Source organism: Capra hircus, chromosome 28 (genome assembly GCF_001704415.2).
Source record: "Capra hircus breed San Clemente chromosome 28, ASM170441v1, whole genome shotgun sequence".
NCBI classification, from domain to species: Eukaryota; Metazoa; Chordata; class Mammalia; order Artiodactyla; family Bovidae; genus Capra; species Capra hircus.
Genome location: NC_030835.1, coordinates 2,517,280 through 2,543,854, shown reverse-complemented (window position 1 = coordinate 2,543,854; position 26,575 = coordinate 2,517,280). Strand labels below are relative to the sequence as shown.

General features: G+C 45.2%; 2 protein-coding genes across 2 annotated transcripts in view; one reads left to right on the top strand and one right to left on the bottom strand.

Annotated features, from left to right (window-relative positions):
* WDFY4 (WDFY family member 4) overlaps positions 1 to 26,575 on the top strand; it is a 253,777-nt gene that overhangs the window by 188,233 nt on the left and 38,969 nt on the right. The window lies entirely within an intron of this gene.
* LRRC18 (leucine rich repeat containing 18) lies at positions 7,339 to 25,055 on the bottom strand. Its single transcript, XM_005699346.2, has 3 exons — positions 24,958 to 25,055; positions 19,881 to 19,971; positions 7,339 to 8,338 (listed from the first exon to the last, which is right to left on the bottom strand). Exon 3 carries the CDS (start codon positions 8,242 to 8,244, stop codon positions 7,477 to 7,479), a length of 768 nt encoding a protein of 255 aa, XP_005699403.1. The 5' UTR covers positions 8,245 to 8,338; positions 19,881 to 19,971; positions 24,958 to 25,055; the 3' UTR covers positions 7,339 to 7,476.

Genomic DNA, 26,575 nt, shown 5'->3' with positions numbered 1-26,575 from the left:
CAACCTGCAAAACCTAGGGTAGCCTGGGATCCATAATCCATCTATGTCTCCCCATTGTACAAGAGTAGACCATTCTGAAGGCAGCATGGTGGCATAATCAGACATCTGCAGGGGCCAAGGCTCTGCCAGCATACAGGAGTTTCCAACATAAAGCCAACTGGACCCCCTGGACATGTGTCTGATGGCCAGAAAGCTCCATGATGTTAAACACAAGCAGGCTGTGGGCAGATGTGAGAATAGCTGAAGTTACAGGGAAAGGGAAGCTAGTAGGAAATTGACATGTGAAGAAACACACATCTTTATATTTAAAGGTATCTGCATCCTTCCACAAAGGGCTGGAAATAGTTTCAAAACAAAATATGGGGTATAATGATCCTTTATGAATTACCCCTTTTGTTTAAAAGACAAAAACATAGATGTGATATCAGGTACCCAAAGTGATCTAGCTTCTCTAATTGTCCTGAAACTAAGAAAACCCAAGCAGCTGTGCTAGGCTGCAACATTTCCCAGTGACAGATAATAAGAAACAGATGGTGTGAAGGACATCTTTTTTCCTGGAACATACTTTCCTTTCGCACTGATAAATAGGGTCATGGATAAGAAAGAAGTTAATTCCCTTGTTTATAAAAAAAATGAACAAAAAGCACTGGAAAATATAATTTTCTATATTGATTCACTGAAAAATACAGCCCTAACATTTGGACTTCTTTCTGTACAGACATTTCTTTGGGATGCTAACATGATCTGGCCCAGTTCCATTCCTTTCTGGTGATCTCAGCTCCTATTGAGCTCAGAGTTTACAAAGCTCAGAGAAATACAAGGCCCAGATGCCTATCCGGCTCTTACTCTTTCTCAAATCTCTGTTGCACACTACACGCATCTTTGAATGAGCTAGAGGCATCCTTCCACGGCCATGGTCCCCGAGGTCTGAAATATTCACTTGCCACATCATTCAGACAAAAGTGTCCCTGGGTGGGAGGAAATTGTTGGTTGTAAGGCGGGGCTTGTATTCGGGGCCTTACTGTATTCGTATGTTCTGAAAGGTTTTCTCAATTTTATAGCTCACTTACATGTAATGGTTAGGATGAAATTCATTTTTTGGCACGAAGTTCTGCAGTTGAGTAAGTAGTGTCCTGTATAGATTTCCTTTAATGAATGAGTTTCCTTCGTAGAATATCTTTGAAACATAATGAAGGGAAAAGAACTTAGAAAACCAAACCTAAGAAGCTGTAAATCCCCATAAGAAGAGGATCTTCCGTGATAATCAGGGCGTCACTGTTAGCCGCATGGAGGCTAAATTTCAAGCACTCCATCTCCCCATTCCTGCCTCTCCAGTCCCTGCTCTCCGGAGGCTGTCGCTGATGACCAGCTGGGAGGCTGAGTCTGTGACGTGCACGGTTACTTTGATAAAGAGAACGTCAGCCCCATCACTGAATGGAGAAACGTGCTCCGCGGGCGTGATGGCGAAGCACAGCCCTAGGAGGGCAGTAGTAGGGGCTGCACAGCTCAGACCCTGGGGTTAGAGCAGAACCACTAGAACCAGAGGGGAGCTAAACACCACGGGGGAGCAGCCAACGCCCTGGCACTGTGGAGCTTCTCACGCGGTTGGCTCATTAGGCAGTGGGCAGTGGAGTCCGGTGCCCAGCGGTGAGCTCTGCCTGGGTCCTGCTCCAACCTTGTTTGGGCCCCATTTGCGTTGCTCTTTGTCTTTATTGACACATTTCCTCCTAGCTGTACTCTTATCCGCGCGTGCATGCGCGCTAAGATGCTTCAGTCGTGTCCGACTCTTTGCGACCCTATGGCCCACAGCCCGCCAGGCTCCTCTGTCTATGGGGTTCTCCAGGCAAGAATACTGGAGTGGGTTGCCATGCCCTCCTCCTGGGGATCTTCCCGACTCAAGGATCAAACCCAGGTCCTGTGTGTCTCCTGCAGCGGCAGGCCGGCTCTTTGCCACTCCTGCCACCTGGGAAGCCCTGTCCTTATCCATGACCTCAGACCTGTTTAGAGGCAGAGGTCTAACTGAAGTTCTCTCTGCACCGAGCCCAGCCCCTTTCTCCAACCAGCTTCACCGGGTCAGCTGCTCACATGGGGTAGTGGACAGGTATATTAAAGTCCAGAATTGTGAAGGGAACACTTGGGGACTCATGGTCCCCCCGCCCCATTTGCTGCTTGTACCTAACCAGCACCAGAAAATCTGGAGCACAGATCAAGAAGCCATTCATTGTCTTTTTATTATTTTAACATCTTTCTCAGGAATATCCAAGGATAAGACCAACATGGATAATTTCACATTAGTCCAGTGATCTGAAGTTAAGGTGCTTTTTCCCCTAAAATGCCTTAACTCTTTGGGATGGTTAACTCTTTGGGATGGTTGAGGAACTTTAAGCTTGCCATAGTTACTCATAAGTTAGCACTTGGCAGATACAGAAAGATCTGTTTATCACTTCATATAGGCGGTAAGATTTTTTGTTTGTTTTTTAATACCAATAATATTTGGGGGCTTCCCTGGTGGCTCAGAGGGTAAAGCATCTGCCTGCAATGCAGGAGACCCAGGTTCAATCCCTTGGTCAGGAAGATCCCCTGGAGAAGGAAATGGCAACCGTCTCCAGTATTCTTGCCTGGAGAATCCCATGGACAGAGGAGCCTGGTGGGCTACAGTCCACGGAGTCACAAAGAGTCGGACATGACTGAGCGACTTCACTATAGCTGATAAACCATGTTGTGGTAGCTTCAGGTGAACAGTGAAGGGGCCCAGCCATCCATACACATGAATCCATCCTCCCCCAAAGCCCCTCCCATCCAGACTGGAACGTAGCGTGGAGCAGAGCTCCAGGTGCTGAACAGTAGGTCTCTGTTGGCTATCTGTTTTAAATATAGCAGTGTGTACATGGTCTTTAAAATGTTTTTATTTTAAAAGAGCTGTAGACTCACAGGAAGTTGCAAAAGTAATACAGAGAGACCCTATGCAGCCTTCACTTAAATCCCCCCCAATGGTTAAATCTGTGAAACTCTGGTACAGTTCCAACATCAGGAAGCTGGCGTTAGTACAGTATGTTCACATAGTTCTTTGTCATTTTCTCATATGAGTAATTGTGGGTGTTGACGGCGGTGGTCACCAGAATCCGCACAAAGGCGTCTCTTATGCTGCCCTTCATGACAATGCCCACCGTCCAGTACCCGACATCATCCTTAACCCCTGGCAACCACTGGTCTGTTTTCCATCTCTGCCATTTGCCATTTAGAGAATTTTGTATAAATGGAATCGTAGAGTATGTGACCTGTGGAACTAGGCCCTTTTTTTTTAAACTCAGAATAATGCCACTGAGACCCACCAAGCTTTGTGTATGTTTCGTGCTCCTTTTGTCGCTGAGTAGTATTCCGTGATATGGAGTAAACCTTTCCCTGGCATAAAGGAAAGAGGAAGAAAATGTAGATGCTTCATGACCAGAGCTGGTTTAACCACTTGCCTATTGAGGGAAACGTGCTTGTTTCTAGTTTGCAGCTGTTACAAATGAAGAAATTGACATTTAATGTAATTATTAAGATGTTCAGTTCAGTTCAGTCGCTCAGTCGTGTCCCACTCTTTGCGACCCCATGAATTGCAGCACGCCAGGCCTCCCTGTCCATCACCATCTCCCGGAGTTCACTCAGACTCACACCCATCGAGTCGGTGATGCCATCCAGCCATCTCATCCTCTGTTGTCCCCTTCTCCTCCTGCCCCCAATCCCTCCCAGCATCAGAGTCTTTTCCAATGAGTCAACTCTTCGCATGAGGTGGCCACAGTACTGGAGTTTCAGCTTCAGCATGTTAGGTCTGCCAAATTTTATTTTTTGTTTCCTATTTTTCTCTCTATTGTACATTTCTGTTTATTTTTCCTGCCTACCTCTGCATTACTGAAAGATTTGTTAAAATTCTGCATTGATTTACCTATAGTATTCTTGAGGTTTTTTGGTATAAATTCTTTGTACAGATTTTAGTTGCATGCGGTATTACATTATACATACTTAATTATCAGAAGCAATTGGTGTTGGGATCTTACCAGTTAAAGTGAAGTATAAAGTCCATAAATATTTGAAGTCTTAAAGTCTTCTTTTAAATCTTTAATTGTCTATAATTTATATCTGTCATTTTCTTAAATATTTCCTCTATATACATTAAAAAGAAACCACACACCAAGTATTTCCCAAAGTCATTTTCACACACAGGTACTCTAACGCAAGAGAAACAAAATTAATTTAAAAAACAAGTCAGTGGTTTGGCCAGCACTGGAGAGCCTGGCTTCCGGAATGTTCCCCTTGCCACTCTCTCTCTCTTCTCCTAACTGAGGGCTTTTCTTCTTCAGAGCTGTTTACTCTCGTTAGACGGTTAGTCTTCAAGTTTTTGCCATAAGCTACTCTAGGGTGATGTTGAGCGTATCCTGGGGATGAAGACACAAGAGGCCAAGGCAATTACTCCAAATCACGGAGGAAAGACACAGCAAGGGCAGAGGTCACACAAAGGTCACCTAGGTCATGCCTGGCTTTCAGAGAGGGTGGTTACTGGGTTAGCAGGAATGAGGGTTTTGTTCTGTTTGAGGAAAAGAGAAACCCCTGTGGTTTTCCTATCAAGTATTTTGGGGCCTAATACACTCTCTAGGAAGTAAAGGTGACTGTAGTATTTTAGGGCATGAGGGGGCATCAGCTTTAAACCTTTCCCTGACAGAAAGAGGAATAAAATGTAGAAGCTTCATAGCTGAGCTCTGTCTCCCAACTTCACTCATAATATTGCCAGGGTTTCCTGATGAACCGGAGGTCTAAGGTGAATGTATCCTGGGGCATATCCAAGGCCCCTGCCCCTTTATTTCTCAATCCTGGTGACATTCAATGCACTTGAAACCCCTTCCTGAGACACGGCTATAAGAACAAAAGTAGCATAAAGCACCTGGAAACCAAAGATGGCAAAAGGTGTCAGTTGGAGGTAAACCCAGGAGAGGTGCTAGAGAGAGATTTTGCAAACCAAGCACAGTGGGGCAAGTTGTCACAACAGAGCAGGAGAAGGGGTAAAGGAGAAATCTGTGTTCCAGACTAAGACCCTTTGCAGGGGAGCAGGCCGATCTGTCTCCTTAACTCACTGATTCTAAAGAAAAAGTGTCCCAAGTGGGAGGAATGGAAACAGGCAGCAGCCACACGACCAGCAATCACTTCTTGTCTGGATCGAATGCCCTCTCATGGCCTCTGTACTTCTTGGGTCAGAGAGAGCTGAACTAGCAGGAGGCTACGTAGGAACATGCTCAAGGCCTGACATTCTAGTGGGGTCTCCTGGGCCTAAGCCATGACATCTCGCTATTCATTCCACAGTCACGTGTCCTCTACTCACAAACAGAAGGGATTCTCAGAAATCATTTTGGACTTTAACTGAAGAAGAAGATATAAAGGGTGACATTCAGGACTCACAAGGATGCAGTGAAATGAGTTCTCTAATATATTACTGGTAGATTGCTAAATGGGTGCAAACTCTGTAAGCCGCTTAGTAGCATATATCAAAAATTGGTTTAAAAACATACGCTTTAGTACAATATGCGCAATAATGAAGCTATATCAAGGAAATAATGCAAAATATTTTAAAGATTTTAATCATACAGGCTTCACCACAAAACGGTTTGGGAAATGGCCTAAATGTCCAACGAGAACTTAGTCATGTATATCTGTGTCTGACTGTCTTGCAGATGCTTTAAATCAGGGCTATTACGGCCATGCAGCCACATGTGTTTCAAAGAAAGATAAAAGTGATGTGAATGTTATTATTTTAACTATGCAGAAAGTACACACAGAAAGATGACTAGTAAGGAAATAGGTCAATATTATAGCTGACTTACACTGTAGAGCTGTGGATACTTTAAGCTGCTCTATTTAAACCTATGCTGTGGTACTGTTACTTTTATAATAGACAACATTTAATAAGAAAAACTAGAAAGGGAATTTTGAATCTGTATCTTCAGAGATTTTAGAAGTATAATAGTATAGTCAAGCATTTCTAAGGAAAATAAGCAGTGAGGCGTGAAGAAATGAAATATGCTGTCTGCTATGGTATATATAACATGAAAAAGAAATACATTAGTCATAACAAACGAATTGATATCTATTAATATCTCTCAGTGCTTTTCCGCTGATGACTACAAAACTTGCTGCCAGCACAGGAAACCCTTGATTTAAAACAACAAACTTTTCTAAAGTTATCTTCCTTGATCCCTTTCTTTTAGGCAGTGTAAAAGTGTCAGTGAGTGGCACAGAGAAAGTCCTCCGCTATTGTGAGTTCTGCGAGCAGATCTAGAGTGACTCAATGCACTGTCCAAAGCGGGATCTCAGCTGTGAGATGCACTGAGCTCTAGTTCCTAGAGAGAACTGACTTATACTGAGTACTCACTCTTGTGAGCTATCTGCTTGAGACGCATGACAACCCTGGGAGTTGGGCTGGTGTTATTTCCACTTTGCAGACGAAGGAGCCAAAGCTGAGTAAAATGGCCAGGGAGGTAGCACGCAAAAAGCAAAGCTTCCCTGGGCCCAGATATGTCCAACTGTAGAAACTTCGTCTTTTCTCTGTGCCTGCATACCGCTAGGCTCTGATCTCTTAACTTCCTCAAACAATGACATCATGCCCTGTCTTCTTTCTACCTGCCTTTCCTACAGGTTGCAAAGGGCAGGACAGGCTTTCCCCCACAGCACAGTCCCTGCACTCACTAGCACAGTGCCTAGTAAGGTATTTATCTATTGACTGCAGCAACCCGTATTTGCACCCATCCTTTCCTTATTCCATGAAGGTATGGAAAAGCATTGCACATAATTAGATGGGAGTGAACCTCATTCATTCACAGACGGTCAAGGGCTTGCTGGTTTAGTCTAAAAGCTACTAGAGCAAATTATGCAAATGTAGAAAAGAGAAAAGAATAGGACGGCTTTGAGCGCAAAATGTTAATGCAAATACTTAATGATAATATCTGCCCAACTCTGTGGCCCAGTTTTGTCTCCTCCCCAAGACTAAACGTCCATCTTCCCTGCTACCAACCAATGCTTAGAGATGCCTGACTTTTGAAGCCCTGGCCCAAAGCATTCCAGTAGAAAAAGCTCCACACTGGGGAACTGGTAGTTGATCCTGAAACCTGTGATAATGAGACAAGATTGTGTCAGCTGCCTGGCCACAGGCTGTAGGCAAGAGAGGTCTGGGGCAAGAATGAGATGGATGGCTCTTTCCAGATTTACTGTGCCTGTATGTGTGGGTGTGTGCATGGAGAGAAGACAGAAGTGTATGAAATGGCAAAGAACGAAAAGCCCTTTGATCAACAAAATCACAAGCCAAGGAGGTAGGGAAAGGTATTTTATGGGCTTGAGCGGAGAAGCTATTGCGGTGATGGCAGAGTCCCTATTTTCTGAGGATGCAGCCCACTGTCACCTTCCCTCCCCCTCCCTTTTCCCTTCCTGCCTTAGGGTCAGGGTCCCAGGTCACCTCCAATCTTCCTGGGATTCCTTGGCCATGGAGTTGGGTGAGACCAAAGTGGAAAAGATGGCCTTTCTTGGTGCCGCCGTGGCCATGCTCTTGATTTTGTTCAGCTTGTCCCGGGCCTGTTGGCATTTTCTCAGGCAAGTCCCACACAGATCCTTCTCTTCCACCAGATATAGATTGTCCAGCCTCTTGATGGAATCCATGAACATATCCGATGACTCTGCCTTGGGAAAGGGGTTTCGCTTTGTGTTGAGTTTTTTCAGCTTGGGGAGCTTGGAGATGCTGTTGGGAACGTTACTCAGCAGGTTGTCATGGAGCCCCACCTCATGGAGCTCCTTCAGAGCGCCCAGTGTGGTGGGCACGCTGTCCAGATGGTTCAGGCCTAAGTTCACAGTGCGGATATTCTTGAGTTGATTGAGCTCCACGGGCAGCCCATTGGTGGTCAGCCTGTTGTTGCTGACGTTGAGATAGAGCAGGGAGGTCATCTGGCCGATGGTCTCGGGGAGCCTGTCAATGTAGTTGCTGTGCAGGTCCAGCCACCGCAGGTTCTGGAACTTGGAGATGGCGTCAGGGATCTTCTTGATCAAATTCCGGCTGAGGTCGAGCTCGTCCACATCCGTGAGTCGCAAAATACACTTGGGAAAGGTGGTAATTCCCATCTTGCTCAAGTCGAGGCGTTTCTTTCCATCAAATGTGATCTTGATGCAGTTCTTGGCCACGGCGAGGGTGATCTTTTTGCCCTTGGGGCCCTTCGCTCCCTTGGCCATGTTCTTTTAGTAAAGGAGTGTGTTTGATATGCTGTTCTGATCGACTGGTGTTCAGTTAGAGGAAATAGCTCATGAAACTGCTAGAAGATAGACTCTGGTAAAAAGAGAAAAAAATGTCCAGTCAGATGATGTGAGGATACTGGACTGCCCCCAAATCAGAATGCTTTACTTCTCATGGTTTAAAAGGAGAGAAAGAGGAGAGTGGAGAGAAATTAGGCCATTAGTAGAAGGAACCTAGCCGAAGACCTTCAGCAAACTGAATGCCCTCCTCACACCTCGTGCTCCCAGATGTAGAATGGGAGGTTCAGGGTTGGCCTGAAGGATGTTCAGTGCCCCTCTGGCTATGCCATTCCCTGGATTATTACATACACCCCCTTCTGGGTGAGTGTTGCGGGCGGAGTAATGTCTTGGATATGTGCCCTTTCCCCAATCCTCATATAAATCTAGTCTTTTCTTAGAGTTATCCTATGAATCCCTAGGGTGGGACTGCTGAGTTCTCAGAAGCAATATAGCCTTGATATAAGGGAATAAGGTGGGAGGAGTTAATAATGACTTACATATTACATCTCTCTTCACCTTGTGGACCCAGAGGAGCTAGTCACTGCTCCCATAATTGCAGTGTGATAAAAGTGGCACAGAAAAGCCCCCAAGTAGCAGAATGTGTATACACCATGCCCATGGGCACAGAGGAGAGGGGCAGGGTGGAGCCTGGAAGAGCAGAAGGCCATGCTGCCTTTTTGCACCTCCAACCCCCTTGTCTTCTGCCCCTCATGTCCTTCACACTGTGATTCAACTGTGGACACCTCTGCACCAACAGATGTGATAGGGCTGCCACAGCCAGGCTAGCACAGTTAGGACGGCCGCACAGTTAGGACGGCCTCCACCAGCAAAGTAGCACACACAGAGCGACAGTGATTCTGGCCTCAGAAGACTTGCTTAGAAGTCCAGTCCTACCACAAAGAAGGTTCTTAAATTTCGGTGCCTCAGTTTCCTCATTTGTGAAAACAGCCCCCTTTAAGAACTCTTGAAAGTGAAAGTGAAGTCACTCAGTCGTGTCTGACTTTTCATGACCTCATGGACTGTAGCCTACCAGGCTCCTCTGTCCATGGGGTTTTCCAGGCAATAGTACTGGAGTGGATTGCCATTTCCTTTTCCAGGGGATCTTCCCAACCCAGGGATGGAACCCAGGTCTCCCACACTGTAGACAGACGATTTACCATCTGAGCCACCAGGGAAGTATGGAGTATAAATTAAACTCTAAAGTGCTACACCAGTGCCTGGTACATAGGAAAAGCCTGATTTATGTTAACTATTAAATATTATTGTCAGGACCTTTGCACATACTGATTTTAATTCTCAACAATCAAGTAAGATCCATAGGCTTAGCCCCATTATAAAGAGAAGAAGACTGAGGCTCAGGAGTGAGGAAGGTCTACAGTTAGGAAGAGGATGCAACTGGCCTGCCTATTCTAGAAGCTCTTTTCTTTTCTACAACTTGGTGTCTCTTGCTTGCTGATTTTCTATTCTGGATCAAGTTCCCCTGAGAAGCATGCTGTCAGGAGACAAAGGCGCTGCCTCCATTTCCCTGCAGGGATGGGTGGGGAGGTGCTCTGCACTTTCCCTGCTTCATCATCCAGGCCCTTGATCGGGAGCTGTGTTTGTGCAACACGCGGAGGGCATGCATGCTCAGTTGCTCAGTCGTGACCGACTGTTTGTGGCCCCACGAGCTGTAGCCCACCAGGCTCCACTGTCCATGCGATTTCCCAGGCAAGGACATTGGAGTGGGTTGCCATTGCCTCTTCCCGGGAGGAAATCCACATTCAGACAGAACCAAACTACTCAAAATTAAAAAGAAAAAAACAACATGTTGCCTCCTGGGAAATAGCAATAATTATTACAGGCTTCTCACTAGAAACTGTGGAGGCCAGAGGTAACTGGAAAAAACATTTTCTAAATAATGTTGAGAAAAAGAACTGTCAAACAGACCATTAATGAAGACATCCTTTATGAATGAAGGCAAAATAGATAATCTCAGATGAATGAAAAATGAAGGAATCTTTAGATGAAAGAGAAACTAGAGAGAAGCTTGAACTTTGAGAATAAGGGAAGAGCAATGGAAATGATAAATCTCTGATAAATGTAATAGGCTGGGTTTTTTATCCTTTTACAATTTTTAAAACACAAGTGATGGCTGAAAGCAAAAATTTTACCTGTCAATGTACGTAGATGGGATTCATATGATGACTACAACATAATGGGAGAAGTTAATGAGACCTAGATGGTAGGTAAGATTTTTAAGTTGTTTTGGAAATAGTAAAATTTAATTCTCAGTAAGCTATAGAAAGATAAGTATGTATATTTTAATCTCCAGAGCAATCAGGTGGATTATAAAATAAAAGATTCAGTTATATGCCATCTCAGTTTAAATAAACAAAAGTAAGTTAAACTAAAAGAATGGGGAAATAAACTTACTATGCAAAGACTAAAGGAAAAGTGGAGTGAAACTTTTCATGACTTTGAATTTGGCAAAAGTATAACCCATAAAAGGAAATATTGACAATTTGGACTTCAACAAAATTTGAAATCCTTGCTCTGAAAGACAAACAAAACCCCATATCCATCAAAGAACTGGTATCCAGAATTTATAAAGAACTCAAGGTCAGCAATAAGAAAATAACAATACAATTTTTTTTAAATGCCCGAGAGATTTAATGAAACATTTCACCATAGAAGTTGTATGGATGGTTAATAAGCCACAAAACCCCAAAGCATTGCTCAGCGTCATTAGTCACTAGGGAAAATGTAGATGAAAATCACAGTCAGATACCACTGCACAGTTACTAAAACGCCTAAAACAGAAACAAACAAACAAACATAAAAACCGATAATACAAAGATTTGGTGAGGGTGTGGAGCAACGAGAATGCTCACATATTGCTGATGGGGATTCGAAATGGTAATATCACCACAAAAAAAAACAGTTTGGCAATTTCTGATAAAAGTAACCATACACTTATTATATGACCCAGCATTTCCCCAACTAAATACTTAACCCCTACCCACCAAAGCCAAAAACTCAGGTTCCCATGGAAACTTGTGTTTATAATTGCTCTACTCACGTCTGTCACAAAGGGAAACAAAAAATCTGAAGGTCTTTCAGTGCGTGGATACATAAGAAGTTGTGGCTTCTCCTTACAATCGGTACTGTTAAGCATAAGGAGAACAAGCCTATTGATACATGCAACAACCTGGATGACTCTCAGGACCATCCTGCTAAGCAAAAGAAGACAGCCTTAAAGTCTGCATAATGAATGAGACCATTTATATAGCTTTCTGGAAACGTCACAACCATAGGTGCAGAAACCAGATTGGTGGTTGGTTGCCAGGGACTAGGGATGGGGAAGGTTTCACAGCAGACCAGCACAGGTGAGTTTTCTAGAGTGCTGGAGCTGCCTGTACCCAGACTCTGGCGGCGGTTACATGAAGCTGCACATGTTAGAGCTCAGAGAAGTAGATACAAAAAAACCGTATACTGACTTTATTGCAGGTAAATTTAAATTAAAAAAAAAAAAACCTCAATAGACTATTTCTGTTATAATCTACTTCCCATTCTCAGCCTGACTGGGAAGTCTGATTTTTTTTCATGCCCCAATGTTTTGCCTTTGACTGTGTGAATCACAACAAACTGTGGAAAATTCTGAAAGAGATGGGAATACCAGACCACCTGACCTGCCTCCTGAGAAATCTGTATGGAAGTCAAGAAGCAACAATTAGATCTGGACATGGAACAGACTGATTCCGAATCAGGAAAGGAATACGTCAAGGCTATATATTGTCACCCTGCTTACTTAACTTATATGCAGAATACATCATGAGAAATGTTGGACTGGATGAAGCACAAGCTGGAATCAAGATTGCTGGGAGAAATATCAATAACCTCAGATATGCAGATAACATCACACTTAAGGCAGAAAGCAAAGAAGAACTAAAGAGCCTCTTGATGAAAATGGAAGAGGAGAGTGAAAAAGTTGGCTTAAAGCTCAACATTCAGAAAACTAAGATCATGGCATCTGGTCCCATCAGTTCATGGCAAATAGATGGGGAAACAATGGAAACAGTGACAGACTTTATTCTTTTGGGCTCCAAAGTCACTGCAGATAGTGACTGCAGCCATGAAATTACAAGACGCTTACTCCTTGGAAGAAAAGTTACGACCAACCTAGACAGCATATCGGAGAAGGCAATGGCACCCCACTCTAGTACTCTTGCCTGGAAAATCCCATGGATGCAGGAGCCTGGTAGGCTGCAGTCCATGGGGTCACTAAGAGTTGGACATGACTGAGCGACTTCACTTTCACTTTCATGCATTGGAGAAGGAAATGGCAACCCACTCCACTGTTCTTGCCTGGAGAATCCCAGGGATGGGGGAGCCTGGTGGGCTGCCGTCTATGGGGTCACACAGAGTCGGACATGACTGAAGCGACTTAGCAGCAGCAGCAGCAACAGACAGCATATTAAAAAACAAAGACGTTACTTTGTCAACAAAGGTCCATCTCGTCAAGGCTATGGTTTTTCCAGTAGTCATGTATGGATGTGAAAGTTGGACTGTAAAGAAAGCTGAGCACCGAAGAATTGATGCTTTTGAACTGTGGTGTTGGAGAAGACTCCTGAGAGTCCCTTGGACAGAAAGGAAATCTAACCAGTACTTCCTAAAGGAAATCAGCCCTGAATATTCACTGGAAGGACTGATGCTGAAGCTGAAGCTCCAATACTTTGGCCACCTGATGCGAAGAGCTGACTCATTGGAAAAGACCCTGATGCTGGGAAAGATTGAAGGCAGGAGGAGAAGGGGATGACAGAGGATGAGATGGTTGGATGGCATCACTGACTCAATGGACATGAGTTTGAGTGAACTCCAGGAGTTGGTGATGGACAGGGAAGCCTGGCATGCTGCAGTCCATGGGATCACAAATAGACACCACTGAGCAACTGAACTGAACTGAATGTTTTGCTTGTACAGGGCATCCACATGTGTATCGTGTGGGCACTGCTGGGGTATGTACACATGCAACCACGTGTATGGACAGGTGCACTGTGGGGAACAGCATATCAGAAAAGCTGGCCTACTGCCCTTGAGTGAAAATCATGATTAAACAAACACGGACTGAGATGGGGGAGCCTGTGCTCCAGTCAGGCTCATCAGTGCCTTCTCACGGTGAGGTAGCCAGATTTAGCAAATGAAATTGCAAGATGCCCCATCAAATCTGAGCTCCAGATAAACAATGGACAGTTTTGAGTAAACATATGTCCCAAACACGGCATAGTTCTGTATTTTACTTGGCAACTCTGAAAGTATAGTTGGGTCTGAAAGCATAGCAGAGTTTCCTTTGTCCATGATTCTTGTTGCTTCTTCGGGTCTAATCTGAGCCAAGTCCATGTGCTTATCCCTGCATTCAGCCATTCATTTATACACTCATTCAGCAAGTTTATCAAGAGCCTACTTGGCACCAAGTCTCTGTGTTATTTATACAGGTAAGCAATAAACAGGGCCAGTTTCTAAACTCAAAAAGTTAACATCTAGATTGTTACTGATTCTGGCCACTGGATTCTCCTGAGCCCCCAAAAGCCCAGGCTGTCTTTTGTATTTCTTACATTTGATTAAGACAAAGTTCAGCTCAGGGAGGACAAGCAGGCAAGCAAGGGCAGAAGGCCCTAGTTGGGAAGAATGCTTCCCATAGACAGGAGATTCAACCAGTTAAGCCCAGCTGTGCCTACTCCCCAAAGCCCACGTGCACCGTGGTAAGAAGCCTCTCAGCTCTGATGACTGATGGGGAGGAAGCAGCATGGAGCTGTCCACAAGGACTTCTCCAAATGGGCCCTTTGACTCAGAGCCTGCTCAGTCATTCATCACCTGCAGGCAAAGAAGGGGCTAGCTGGGATAACACATTTCTCCTCTTTCTCAGCACATATGGGCCCCCAGACAGCCCAGGCCAGAAGCAGCCTGCTGAGTCCCACCTCCCCACCCCCCCCACCCCCGCTTCATGTTTCTCCTACTTTGTCTGTCTGGGACGCCTGCTCTTGGCTAGGGAAGGCAGGGTGTATTGCTCAGGGTCCATTCTGACCCCTTTAAGCTGTGAGAGCTGCTGGAAGCACACCAGTGCCAGGAACCCCCAGAGCCCAGGGACATCCATCCCTTGTTTTATTCAGCTCTGAATGGTCAGCATCCTGCCTAGGTCTGCCCACTGGGTAGGAGAATACGTACTGGCTAAAGAAGCGTGAAACAGATGGTCTTTCAGTACAGCTGAATCTCACTGATGACCTGTCTTTATCAATTCATAGAATCTTCAAATATCAGTGTAGGGTCAATCCACACAAGGGCAATTATAGGGAGAAAGAAATGTAAATACATAATCAGACAGATGGATAGGTAGATAGATAGACAGCTGGATGGACAGACAGAATGATGGTCAGAGAGACAGATGGAGGGTAGTCGAATAATAGATTTCATTTCACATGAACAGCTTAGAAACGCAAATAGAAGTCTCTCAATATACTGTCTTTTTGTTTTATACAGTTGGTTTTTATACTTTATTGAAACCGGTCCAGTTGGTTTGACTTTAATTTCTAATTAATTTTTCTATCTAGTCATTGTGAATCAACCAGCATGGTGGGACACCCCATGGATATCTAAATTAAAAATGTTAATGGCAACTTATATTTTAGAACCATCAGAATATCTGCAAGCATTTTCAGTTGTAAGATCATTATCTTTCACTAGAATATACTAGAATTTATCTGATGCTTCACACTCATGTATCTTTATATTTTTAAGAACAATTATATATATATATATGTGTGTGTGTGTGATGTCTTTAAACATTTTGCTAACACCATCTCATAATTATTTTACCCTTTTCATTGATGCAGTGAGACCAGGAGAGACATCTTGTGGAGCGGGAGTCCCCAAAGTCACCACTGTTTCACAGCCCGTGTTTGGGACTAACTTAGGAAGCTTTGTGTCGTGTAGGGGAGAAATCTCTTTTGCTTGTGGGACATCTCTTAAGAGGAAGTAATGCAAATTTCCCTCAGTGAAGTCAGTCGTTCAAACGTCATTCATTATCCTCTCTCCTGACTCTAATAAGACACATTCATAGATATGTAGGAGGAGAGCCTCGCCTCTGCTGTGACATCCCATGAGCCTTCAGATCGCTCCCCTCGTCCCCCACCCCTTCCCAGACTGAGCTGTTCCTTCACATGAGAAGCCCTGCGGCAGGTGGAGATGCGGGTGGTCACCTTGGCACTGTCTGTCAACGGGATGTCTAGAACCTTGGCCAGACCTCTAAAACAGGCACGGATGTTTGACTCAAGAGCCATCTGAGCTGGGGGAAAGAATTACTCTGTGTCCAGAGCCCACTCTGGGCCAGGAGCGGTGTTTTCTACAGCTAGATCTGCCTCTTGGAGTATAGACTCGCTGGAGGTATAGACATGAGGTGCTTTTGTTTTTTTCCACTTCTGCCCCCAGCTATATTGAGCTCTGCTTTCCTGTGAGCAGAAGGACAGATTGCTAGGAAGCGGACAGACTAGAGGGAGAAAGATTTCCGTGCAGTTCCCGGCAGTGCCCCCAGCAGACGCTTGGTGCAGTTGATGGAGGGAAATGAGGGTGGCAGGCAGGAGGGGTGAGATCCTACAGGGACCCCATGACAGTGAGGGCTTTCTGGAATCAGTCTTGGAGATGCTTCACGATGTCAAGAGCCACTTACTACTCTTCATTCAGGTGATATGTACCAAAGTAACTATTGCCAGCATGCTGCTGGGCCCTTTCTGTAGCTCTAATCTCCACAGCAATCATGCAAGTGTCCATCCTATTTTTAATATAAGAGAGTCAAGGCTCAGAGACATGAAGTGACTCCCCACGTTCACAAGACAACGCAGCTCAGCTAAGCCTAGGTTCCCCGGGTGTTCCGCACCCACAAGCCTGGGTGTGCAATGCCAAGGTGTACGGGCTTCCCAGAGTCCTGCCTCTCTTCTCCCCCAGGTGCCTTGCTCTAGGCGTGCTGCCTGTTGTTCCACTGTCTAGGGGCCAGTGTGTGGGGTTCTTGTCTTCACATATGCATGTATATGTGTATAGATCTGAATGTGGTTGAATAATATGAATTCCAAGTTATTTTAATAGCATTAGTGGAGTCACTTAAATGTAAGAGCTTGAAGATCAACAATGAGATGGGGCGGGGAAAGTTTAATGCTACCAGCCAGTTCATTTAATAGGTGTGTGCCCCCTCCGTCCATGGGATTCTCCAGGCAAGAATACTGGAGCGGGTTGCTATTTCCTTCTCCAGGAGATCTTCCCGACCCAGGGATTGAACCCAGGTCTCCCGCATTGTAGGCAGACGCTTTACCATCTAAGCCACCAGGGAAGTCTAAATAAATTTTATACATATCCTTTTTTTAGAAAAAAAAGGAAAGCATGTATTAGAAATTTTAAAAATTATTGTATGTTACTATTTTATTTGTATATCTTCTTAGAATTTTACCAACATTCCCATAACATGTTGTAGAAAAATAAACTGAAATAATTTGACCTCTTAAAAAAAATGAGGATGAGAGAGTGATGATGGAGACAGAAACCTGTTGTTCCTGAGTCCCTCCGGTGCCCCGGGCTCCCGTGACGTGGGCCTCCTTAAAGATTCCGTTTGTCATCCAGCACGGCCTCAGAACGCTAGCCCACTGCATTCCCACATGCCCCCCAGGGAAGCTGGCCCCCTGCTGCCCTGGCAGCGGGGGAAGGGTGTCTGCCTGCGTGCAGGCCCTGAGGCGCTGTGTGCGTCACCAGAAGTGCCTTCCATGGCGTGGCCTCGCCTGAAAAGCGAACACTTGCAAGATGCGCTTCCGCGAGTCCCGAACTGCAGCCTTTGTCCGACCCACGATCTGCCCGCCCCTCCACGGCCCCAGCACACACAGTCTCCCGCGCACACCCAGCCTGCAGAGGCCCGTCACGCCACCTTCACAAAGCAAGTGCCCCCCGCTGTGCCATTTCTTTAGTCCTCATGACTTTCTGAGGTAGGAATATTCCTGCTACCCAAAGATAAGGACCTGGGGGTGAGGTGGGCGTAAAGCAGTTTATCCAAGCTCATGCCACTCAACTTAACCCAGGGCTTCTGGGCGGGAGGTTCCTCCTGTGACATCAGAGCTGCCGCAGACAGAGTGTCTGTATGGAAGGTTCACTTCATCTGGTGATTATCTGGTTAATTTGACCAACACAGCGCTAAGGATTTTATATTACACATGGACAGGTTCCACCTCTAGTATTATTTACTTCTCTATCCTCAGCACCTATGTGGGGCTGCACAAGGGCTGCCTGGGAAGCCATCATCTGTCAAATGGGCCCCTTCCCCCTGGAGGGTAATAAGAATTCAACTTTTATTTGAAGCAAAAGTTCCCAGGGGGTCACATGGCCCAATAGCAAAAGATTATGATTTCTTATTGGTTTAATAGCATCTATTTAGTAATTCTGAAAATGCTTTGTTTTAATTGGATTTGTTAAAGGAACAAAAGGGAATAGGTGCCTTACAATTAAAATAAAATATTAAGATTATTAGTTTAACAGCCTAGAAATGCCTTGTTCATCAACCAACATGTTCAAAGTACACAAAGCAATCGACACCCAGAAAGCAAAGAACCAAAGTCAGTGCTAGTGCCTTTAAACCCCAAGAGGTGAGCATTAATTCAGTTTCAATCAACTAATTCAGTTTCAATCAACATGGTTTAAACACTGCTATTGCCAGACAGACACAATTGCATTTTCTCACAGCCAGGCCCTCCTTTGCAGATAAAGAAACTGGCCTCAGAGAAGCAGCTTGGCAGGGAGAAAGGACCTGCCAGCTAAGGCAGCTAAGGCAGGGCCTTAGAGCCCCATGGGTTGCCACCCAGCTCCCCATGTGCCATCCTGTGACCCTAGGCAGTCTGAGGAGCCTCGCTGAGCTTCGGCCTCCACTTCTGTAGATAGAATTATAAAAGTGGCTGCTTCTGAAGGGCGAGGTAAGGGTGAGTGAGGACCATGAAGACCTTTGTTGTGGCTGTGGGGGATGGGGTGCAGAGCGGAGCCATGGCTGGACAGGACCACACACTGATGACCGTGGAGCCAGGACACCAGGATTCCAACTGGGTAGAAACCTGATTCAGACCCCGCCGCTCAGCATCCTTCCTTGCTGGGGCATCCCTGCCTCCCAGGGGCAGACTTTGGGTTGCTCTGTCTGAAAGACAGACAGCTCCTCTGAGGCACAATGCCTCACACCCCAACCAGGACCCCAGAGTGGGGGGCAGTTCTCAAGTGTCCAACGATACCTACATTTTTCTACACCACGCACCTCCTGGCCCCAGTGAGAACTTGCTGAGGGGTGGACACGGTGCAGATTCAGGTATACCCCAGCAGTGTGCACTGCCAGGCACCCCCGTGTGGTACCCCCATCTGCTGTAGGACAAGCCCCAGCATTGAGAAAGCCTTTGCTATAAACCTGCCCACCTGTGAGGCTGCAAGACACCTTGAAGGGGAATGTGGAAGCTTGGAGGCCAGTAGAGCTGGGCTCCATCCCTACCCTCACTGACAATCTGACTTTAATCGTGAGCTCAGTTTACTAATCTGGAAAATGGGTTAGAAAATTGCAGGTTTTTGTGAAGACTGAGGTGATGACTGTGTGCTAAGTGATTGTGTGTTAAATGGCACTCAGTGAATGGTAATGTGCTTCCTAGCACCTTTATGATGGCGAACAATGCTGATAAATTCACCCACCAGCACCATATTGACCGCCTCCTTCAAATTACTCCACACAGGCCAGGCATTGTACAGACACTATAACTAATTCGTACACCTGCCTGATGTATTTATTGATTTTGATCTCCACTGGACAGATATGGCACCTGAGGCTCAGAGAGGCTAAGTGGCTCATCCAAACTCCCGGAGACTCGAAGTAGCAGCACCTACCTTTGCCTGTGGTAGAAATAGGGACGTGAAGTGTGTAGTTTAGAGTGTTCCATGCGGAGTACCTCCTTGCACGGTCCACCGCAGCCCGAGACTCAACCACGTGTTTGTGGGTTCCGGGGTTCAGGATCACTCAAAGAAGGGGTTCAGGATCACTCAAAGAAAGGGTTTGCCTCTAGGCTTCTCAAAAGACAGACTCTGCTCTAAACCCCAGCACAGTCAGCAGTTATCAGGGTCCCGTCGCAGGCTCCAGCCTCCAGACTGAGTGAGTTTCCTTAGGGGGTGATTGGCTGGGTGAGGAGTGGTACACACTCATCTCCACCTGCTTGTGAAGCGGGAAACAACACTCAAGGGGACTCAGATTCTGAAAGATCGTCAAGGTGACCCCAAAGGCCCACGGATCCCCACACTAACCACCCAAGCTTGTCCATGGCCCAGGTGCCTGAGGACGCCAGCAAGGTGCCCTCCCTGCCTGGGGCTCAGGGCCGGCTTCCTCTCCTGCTATGTAATGAATCAGCTGGCATCTGGGGTTTGTAAATAAAGCACACCAGGGAAGCCTGCATTTCCAAAGTTGCTTGCTTAGAGGAGGAGAGAAAAAGAGTTTAAAGAGGTATTGTTTGGCAGAATTAGAGTGAAATAAGTGCAACCAGAGGAAAGCTTACCCTGTTGTCCCGGTTCTTCCTCCTCAACTGTGAAACTTTGTCACCAGGCAACAAGCGACCTGGCGTTAATTAGCATAATCTTGACGCCAGCCTGCAAGGAAGGCAGGGTTGAAAGGGTCTCCAGGACAGGGTCTGGGGTCTCAGGGGCTTGTAGAGGGCTTCCTCCTGGTTTCTCCCAGCAGTGCCCCGGGGATTACAGTACGGGACAGCTGCTTTCCATGGCCACCGCCGGAAGTGCACGTTGCTAACAGAAGGGAAAGAGCCATGCTTGCCTCTTTGAAGGGACAGATATCTTACTGTGGCTCATGAAATATCATTTGACTTCCTTGTAATTTGCCTCAGTATTTCTTTCTGCTCTTTGGTTTCTGCTCTTTTGGACTTATCTATTTGTTTATTTATTTGGCAAAAAGGTTAAATGTTAAAATTATTTTGCAAATAATAAAATAACATTATAGGAAAATTAGAAAATGCATATATAGAAACAAAAATATAAAAATACTCTAAACTGTATTACCCAGGTTGAATTAAAAAATAAATTAAATAATTTTCAAATAAATCATTTGAAATACAAAATTAACCCAAGCAATGAAAATTTTGGAAGGTATGAAAAAGGAAAATGAAAAAGTTCAAATGAAAAAGTAAAAATATGGTAAGCCATTAAGTTAGAAATATAGTTAACTATAAAGCTTCTTAAATATGTGAATACTAATATCGATCCAAAATGAAATAAAATTGATCATTTCATTTAGACAATAAGTGGATTTAACATAATGAGCAAATGAAGACTAGAAAACTAGAAGTTACCCAAACTTCTAAAATTTAGTGCATTTCTAATTAGAATTTTCTAAAAGCATATAATTTAAATTAGAAAATAAGTAATCTGAAGGTTATAAAACATAGATAAACAAAAATAAAATTAATATTTTAAGGGAGAAAATATATGGAAACAATACATTAATTTTTAAAAGTTTATTGAACTATAGTTGATTTACAATGTTGTGTTAATTTCTTCTGTACAGAAAAGTGGATCAGTTATGTCCACACACACACACACACACACACATACACACATACACATACATATATGCACACACATATGGCTTCCCAGGCGGCTCAGTGGTAACAGAACCTGCTTGCCAATGCAGGGGCACAGGTTTGATCCCTGGACTGGGAAGATCCCCTGGAGAAGGAAGTGGCAGCCCACTCCAGTATTCTTGCCTGGGAAGTCCCTCGGACAGAGGAGCCTGGAGGGCTACAGTCCACAGAGTCACAAGAGCTGCACACGACTTAGCAACTAAACAGCAACAAAGAACACACGTATATGCATGTATTCTTTGCCATACTCTTTCCCATTACGGTTTGTCATAGAATATTGAATACAGTTCTCTGAGCTGTACAGTGGAACCTTGTTGCTTATTTGTTCCATATATAAGAGTTTGCTTCTGCTAACTCCAAACTCCCATTCCTTTCCATCCCTACCAGCTCCCCACCACCCCTACCTTGGCAACCAAACTCTGCTTTCTATATTGTGAGTCTTTGTTTCTGTTTTATAGATATGCTGATTTGGATCATATTTTGGATTCCATGTGTGAGTGATATCATGGTGTTTGTCTTTCTCTTTGTGACATTTCACTTAGTACAATAATCTCTAGATCCATCCGTGTTGCTGAAATGGCATTATTACATTCTTTTTGTGGCTAGGTACGATTTCACTGTGTAAATATAAAATATATTACTACATCTTTACTCATTCACCTATCAATAGACATTTAGATTGTTTCCTTGTCTTGGCTGTTGCAAATAGTGCTGCTATGAACATAGGAGTCCATCTGTCTTCTCAAATTACAATTTTGTCTGGGTATATGCCCAAGAATCGAATTGCTGGATCATATGGCAACTTACTTTCAGTTTTTTGAGGAACCTCCTTACTGTTTTCCATGATGGCTGTACTGATTTACATTCCCACCAACAGTGTAAGAGGGTTCCCTTTTCTTCACACCCTTTCCAGCATTTGTTGTTTGTAGACTTCTGATGATGGCCACTCTGACTGGTGTGATGTATCTCACTGCAGTTTTGATTTTCACTTCTCTAATAATTAGCGATGTTGGGAATCTTTTCATGTGCCTGTTGGCCATCTGTGTGTCTCTTCTGGAGCAACGTCTATGTCAGTCTTCCGCCCATTTTTCAATTGGATTGTTTGAGGTTTGTTGTTGTTGTTGCCGTTGGGTTGTATGAGCTGTTTGTATACTTTGTAAATTAAGCCCTTATCGGTTGCACTGTTTGCAAATATTTTTTCCCATTCCTTAGGTTGTCTTTTCATTTTGTGTATGGTTTCCTTTGCTGTGTAAAAGCTTCTACTCTTGATTAGGTACCACTTGTTTAGATAAATACATTTTAAAATGCAGATATGTAAAACTTTGTAAAAATTAGAGCCACTTGATTTCAGCATCTAGAGGTAATTTGAAGTTATATAAACCTCCAGACTTTTCATGTATCAGCAGCATCAGGCTTACAGCATAGTTGTGCGATAATAATTCAGTAATTTTGCTAATGTTCATTTTTAACTCCAAATATACCCAAGTTGACAATCAGGTAACTGCCCTCCAATCCAGCCAGAACAAAGATTTTTGTTGTCATTTTGGGGGTTTTGTTGTTGTTGTTTTTGCTTTTGTTTTCTTTTCCCCTTCCGAGGAAAGCAGTTGTCTGCAGAGTCAGGGCCTGGAGCCAAGGTGTGGTCAAGGTATGGTCCAATAGGTGCTCTGCAAAGCCTGGTGTGCTGGACACCCATGGGTGCCTGCACTAGGCTCTAGCAAACCCTAGTGAAGTTCCCTAGTCTGCACATCATCTCTTACCCCACCTCCATTTCCACACCTGAAGACAGAGATCACGGCTACCTCACTGAGTCCTTGTGAAAGCTAGACAACAAACAAAAAGTCTTTTCTAATGCATTAGATAAATATTATTATTGTTTAATAGTAGATTCATACTTGTTAAGACAGGAAGTTACAATAAAAGGGGTCAATATCCTTTAATTCAGGAGGATACCTCTATTTTCCAAGAATGCCTATCTATTACTGGATTTCTACTGACCTACAGGGAAGCACAGTGATAAAGAATCTGCCCGCCCATGCAGGAGACACAAGAGACGCAGGTTCAATCCCTGGCCAGGAAGATTCCCTGGAGTAGGAAATGGCAACCCACTCTAGTATTCTTGCCTGGAAAACTCCATGGACAGAGGAGCCTACTGGGCTACAGTCCATGAGGTTGCAAAGAGCTGGACACAACTGAGCAACCGAGTATGCAAGCATTGACCTACAATCTAGATTTGAAAACTAGACTAAACCCACATTTGCTTCCGAGAAAGGAAAATGAGGAGGGAGTATGTTTCTATTAGCAGTCTCTCAGCTTCTCATGGAAAACTCTGCCCACCCCACAGACTGCTTCCCCAGCATGCTCCTCCAGAGCCACACCCAGGCAAAAGACGCTGCCCTGAGACACAGCCCAGCTCATTAGTAGACGCACTTCCAGTTTGACAAGATGAGTGAGTTTTCTTCTCACTGTGGATTGTATTTTCTTGACACCTCTTAGTTACTCTCTAACCCGTTTCACCGTGGCCTCATGTCTGTTTTGTGAATAGAATAGATACAGGAGAATTTGGACAGGCATCAGTCTTTATGTCTACTTTAGCTCTGGAGGCTCAGTTTCCCTGTAACCAGGCTCCTCCTGGTCATTTTCTTAGTGTCTAAGGACTAGCCATAGCCTCCTAATCCCAGAGGTGAGAAGGACAGGCAGGGACACCTCAGATCCCGTCCTTTCCTGGGCTGAGAGGGTGTAGCCTCCATCCAGATGAGTCCACTGGCAGAGACCATTCTGGCCTGGGCTAGCCTACCCTCTGAAGGCCGCTGGCAGGCTTCTCTACCAGCCTCATAGGAGAGATGTGAGCTCCTGGGCTATGCCTCTGGCTCATTCTGAGAGACAGGCTCAGGGTAGACTGGAGGTGCCAATCAGGGGCAGCTGGACTAAAGGGACTGGAGTCAAAGGCAAGACAGTGAGGCAGGCCATGGGCACTGGGGTTCTGGGGTAGAGAATGCCCCAGTACCATGTGGCGGCAGTACTCAAGCTTCGACCACTTCTAGGGCTTCACGGACACAGACTTGATTAAAGTGAAGCAGCACAGGTAAAAATCACCCTCCAAAAGGGAAAGAATTTGAACCCAGCCTAGCCGTTGACCAGCCACAAAGTTCTACTTGATAGTGTCCCACCTATGGAAGTCTTCCGGAGGAGTTTAGACACCTGTCTTGGGGTGAGGGTGAGTTGGTAAGATGTCCTCTGTGAGCCCACCTTCACAGACCACCTTCGGGTTAAGCTAAATGACCTACCTAAGCCTCAGTGACTTTAAACTCTTCCATTCTTCTCAGCGCCATCCCAGGTGGCCTGAAGGCCTGGACTCTTGCCCCATAGATGCCATGGCAGCCTGAGCTGGCCGAGCAGGAGGTCTGATTCGCAGGTGGCACAATTATTCCAAGAGCTCTCAGAATGGTACTGACAGAACAAGGCAGGTCTTGACCAGAAACAAATCTTCACTCGTTTCCCATGCTCTTCTTCCTCCCAGTGTAAAAAGAATCAGTCCTGCTCTAGGGTAGCGTCCACACCCACGAGAGCTATGCCCGCCGAGGGAGCCCTGTGTACACCTGTGCTAGCCTGTCCCAGACCCATGGCCACACTTGCCCCCCAGCACTTCTGGGTCAGTCATGTTTGAAGGATGAGGTAACAGCAATTCAGAGCAAGCAAGTGGTGGGGCAGAATTTGAACCCAGGTTCTAGTGACTCCAAAGATGCTTTGTCCCATGTGGGCTCCCTCCCACCTTAGATGAGCTTTAGAAAGCCAAGAGTGATCTCTGGCATCTTGTTTAATCTACAGCTTATGCTATAATTATGGGATAGTATCAATTCTGAAAGAAGTACTTCAATGATGAGATATTCATAAAATTCACATAGACCATTCCAAAAGTTCTATAATTGCCTTCAGATGAACATAATTTTTTGAAAAAAAAAAAAAACTTTCAGAGAGAACTCACCTTTGGTTAGGTGAGTTTCTGGGCACTGCTGGTAATGGTGTCTTTTTTTGATGGTAATGAAATGATGGATCTTCCTTGGAGCTCATAGCTGGTGAAATGAGCAGTAGGATGGTAAACTGCCTTTATCTTCTGCATGCCATTCCACATGATGGCAATGTCACAAAAGACCACAGGCAAAATTCTAGAACTTTTTCTGGAAGAGGAAAAACAGAGGCCCTCTCTTTTCCTGGACTTTTGCTCCCCTATTTCTCATCCACTGTCAGATTTCTAAAAGTACCAAGTTCAGCAGGCTTTGCTGTACTGACTCCACACCCTTGAGGCTCAGCCCCACATCCTCAGAAAGGCTCAGAACACATTCTTTTCAAGGTCGAGGCCTTCGCTGTCTCCAGCCTGGGCTCTGTTCTCATTTGTAGCCTTCAAAGCTTTCTGAAACTGGGGGCTTCCGGTTTATAGACCGGGTAGAAAAGCTTGTCTCTACTTGAGCCTTTGCAAGCTAATGCAATAAATGTGGCCATGTTTTGTCTGTTTGCTGTTGTTACTGTGCGCCTGAATAAAAGGGACTGAAATGATGATTTCTCTACTCGGGGGAAGAGATGAATCCCAGCAAGGGAGTTGCTTTCTGTTTGTAGAAAATCTGCCTAGGAAGATACTGAACGAGGAAGGGTGGGGAGCCTGGACAGACACCACAGCAGTGCTGTGATGGAAGATGAAGAGGTGCTGGCCTGCTGGAGCACTCGGGCACCAGGCCTTGTCCACATGAAGGTCCAGCCCCTGTGGGCTGAGCGTCCCTGTGGGATGCACGTGGAAGCAGAGTCCCTGGGTACCTGAACAGCACTGAGGCAGAGGTCCTGGCTGGAGAGTGGCGGATCTTGATTTGGCTTGGAGGAACATCCGGAACGAAAACCTGGTTTGGGGAGCAGAAGGGGCATCTCAGGGAAACAGAGAAGAAAAGAAATAGAGCTGGAAAAGGAACCGCAGAACCCTTAGAGGCCAAGGAACTGGGGTTTATACATTCTTGCTGAGCAGAAGCAGCACGTCACATGGCGAGGTTCCTTCCCTATGCCCTCCCCAACCCTGCATCCGGCACGCTTTGACAACTCTTCCCTACTACATGGTTTAAGACGGTGTTTCTTCGGTTTGATTTGTGCTCCTTGATTATATATGTGGTCATATAATCGGTACAACTTCCTAAGAGGACAGTTTGGCAATATGTAGCGCACTTGATAATTCTCATAGTTTCTAGCCTAGCAGTACTGTTGCCAAAAATGTATCTCACGGATACATTCAGAGATTCAAATCATGAAATCATTACAAGATTCAAGTCTCATAAATCACAGAGATTGATGTCCAAAAGTGATCACACAAACATCATTCATGAGGACCAAGCCCAGCACAGGGGAAGCTCCCACCAGGTCCCCTCCCTCTGTGCCAGGCTGCCCAGCTACTGTGGCCACAGGACAATGTGGGCACCTCTAGGAGCAGGGTGGAGACCCGCGTGGATAAGATGATCCCGCATACCAAGAACAATTCCTTTTAAATTGTGTGAGCAAATAGACTGCCATATGGCTAAAACTCTTTTGGAAATTAACTAGATATTTCTTGTGTGGGAACAGTAGTT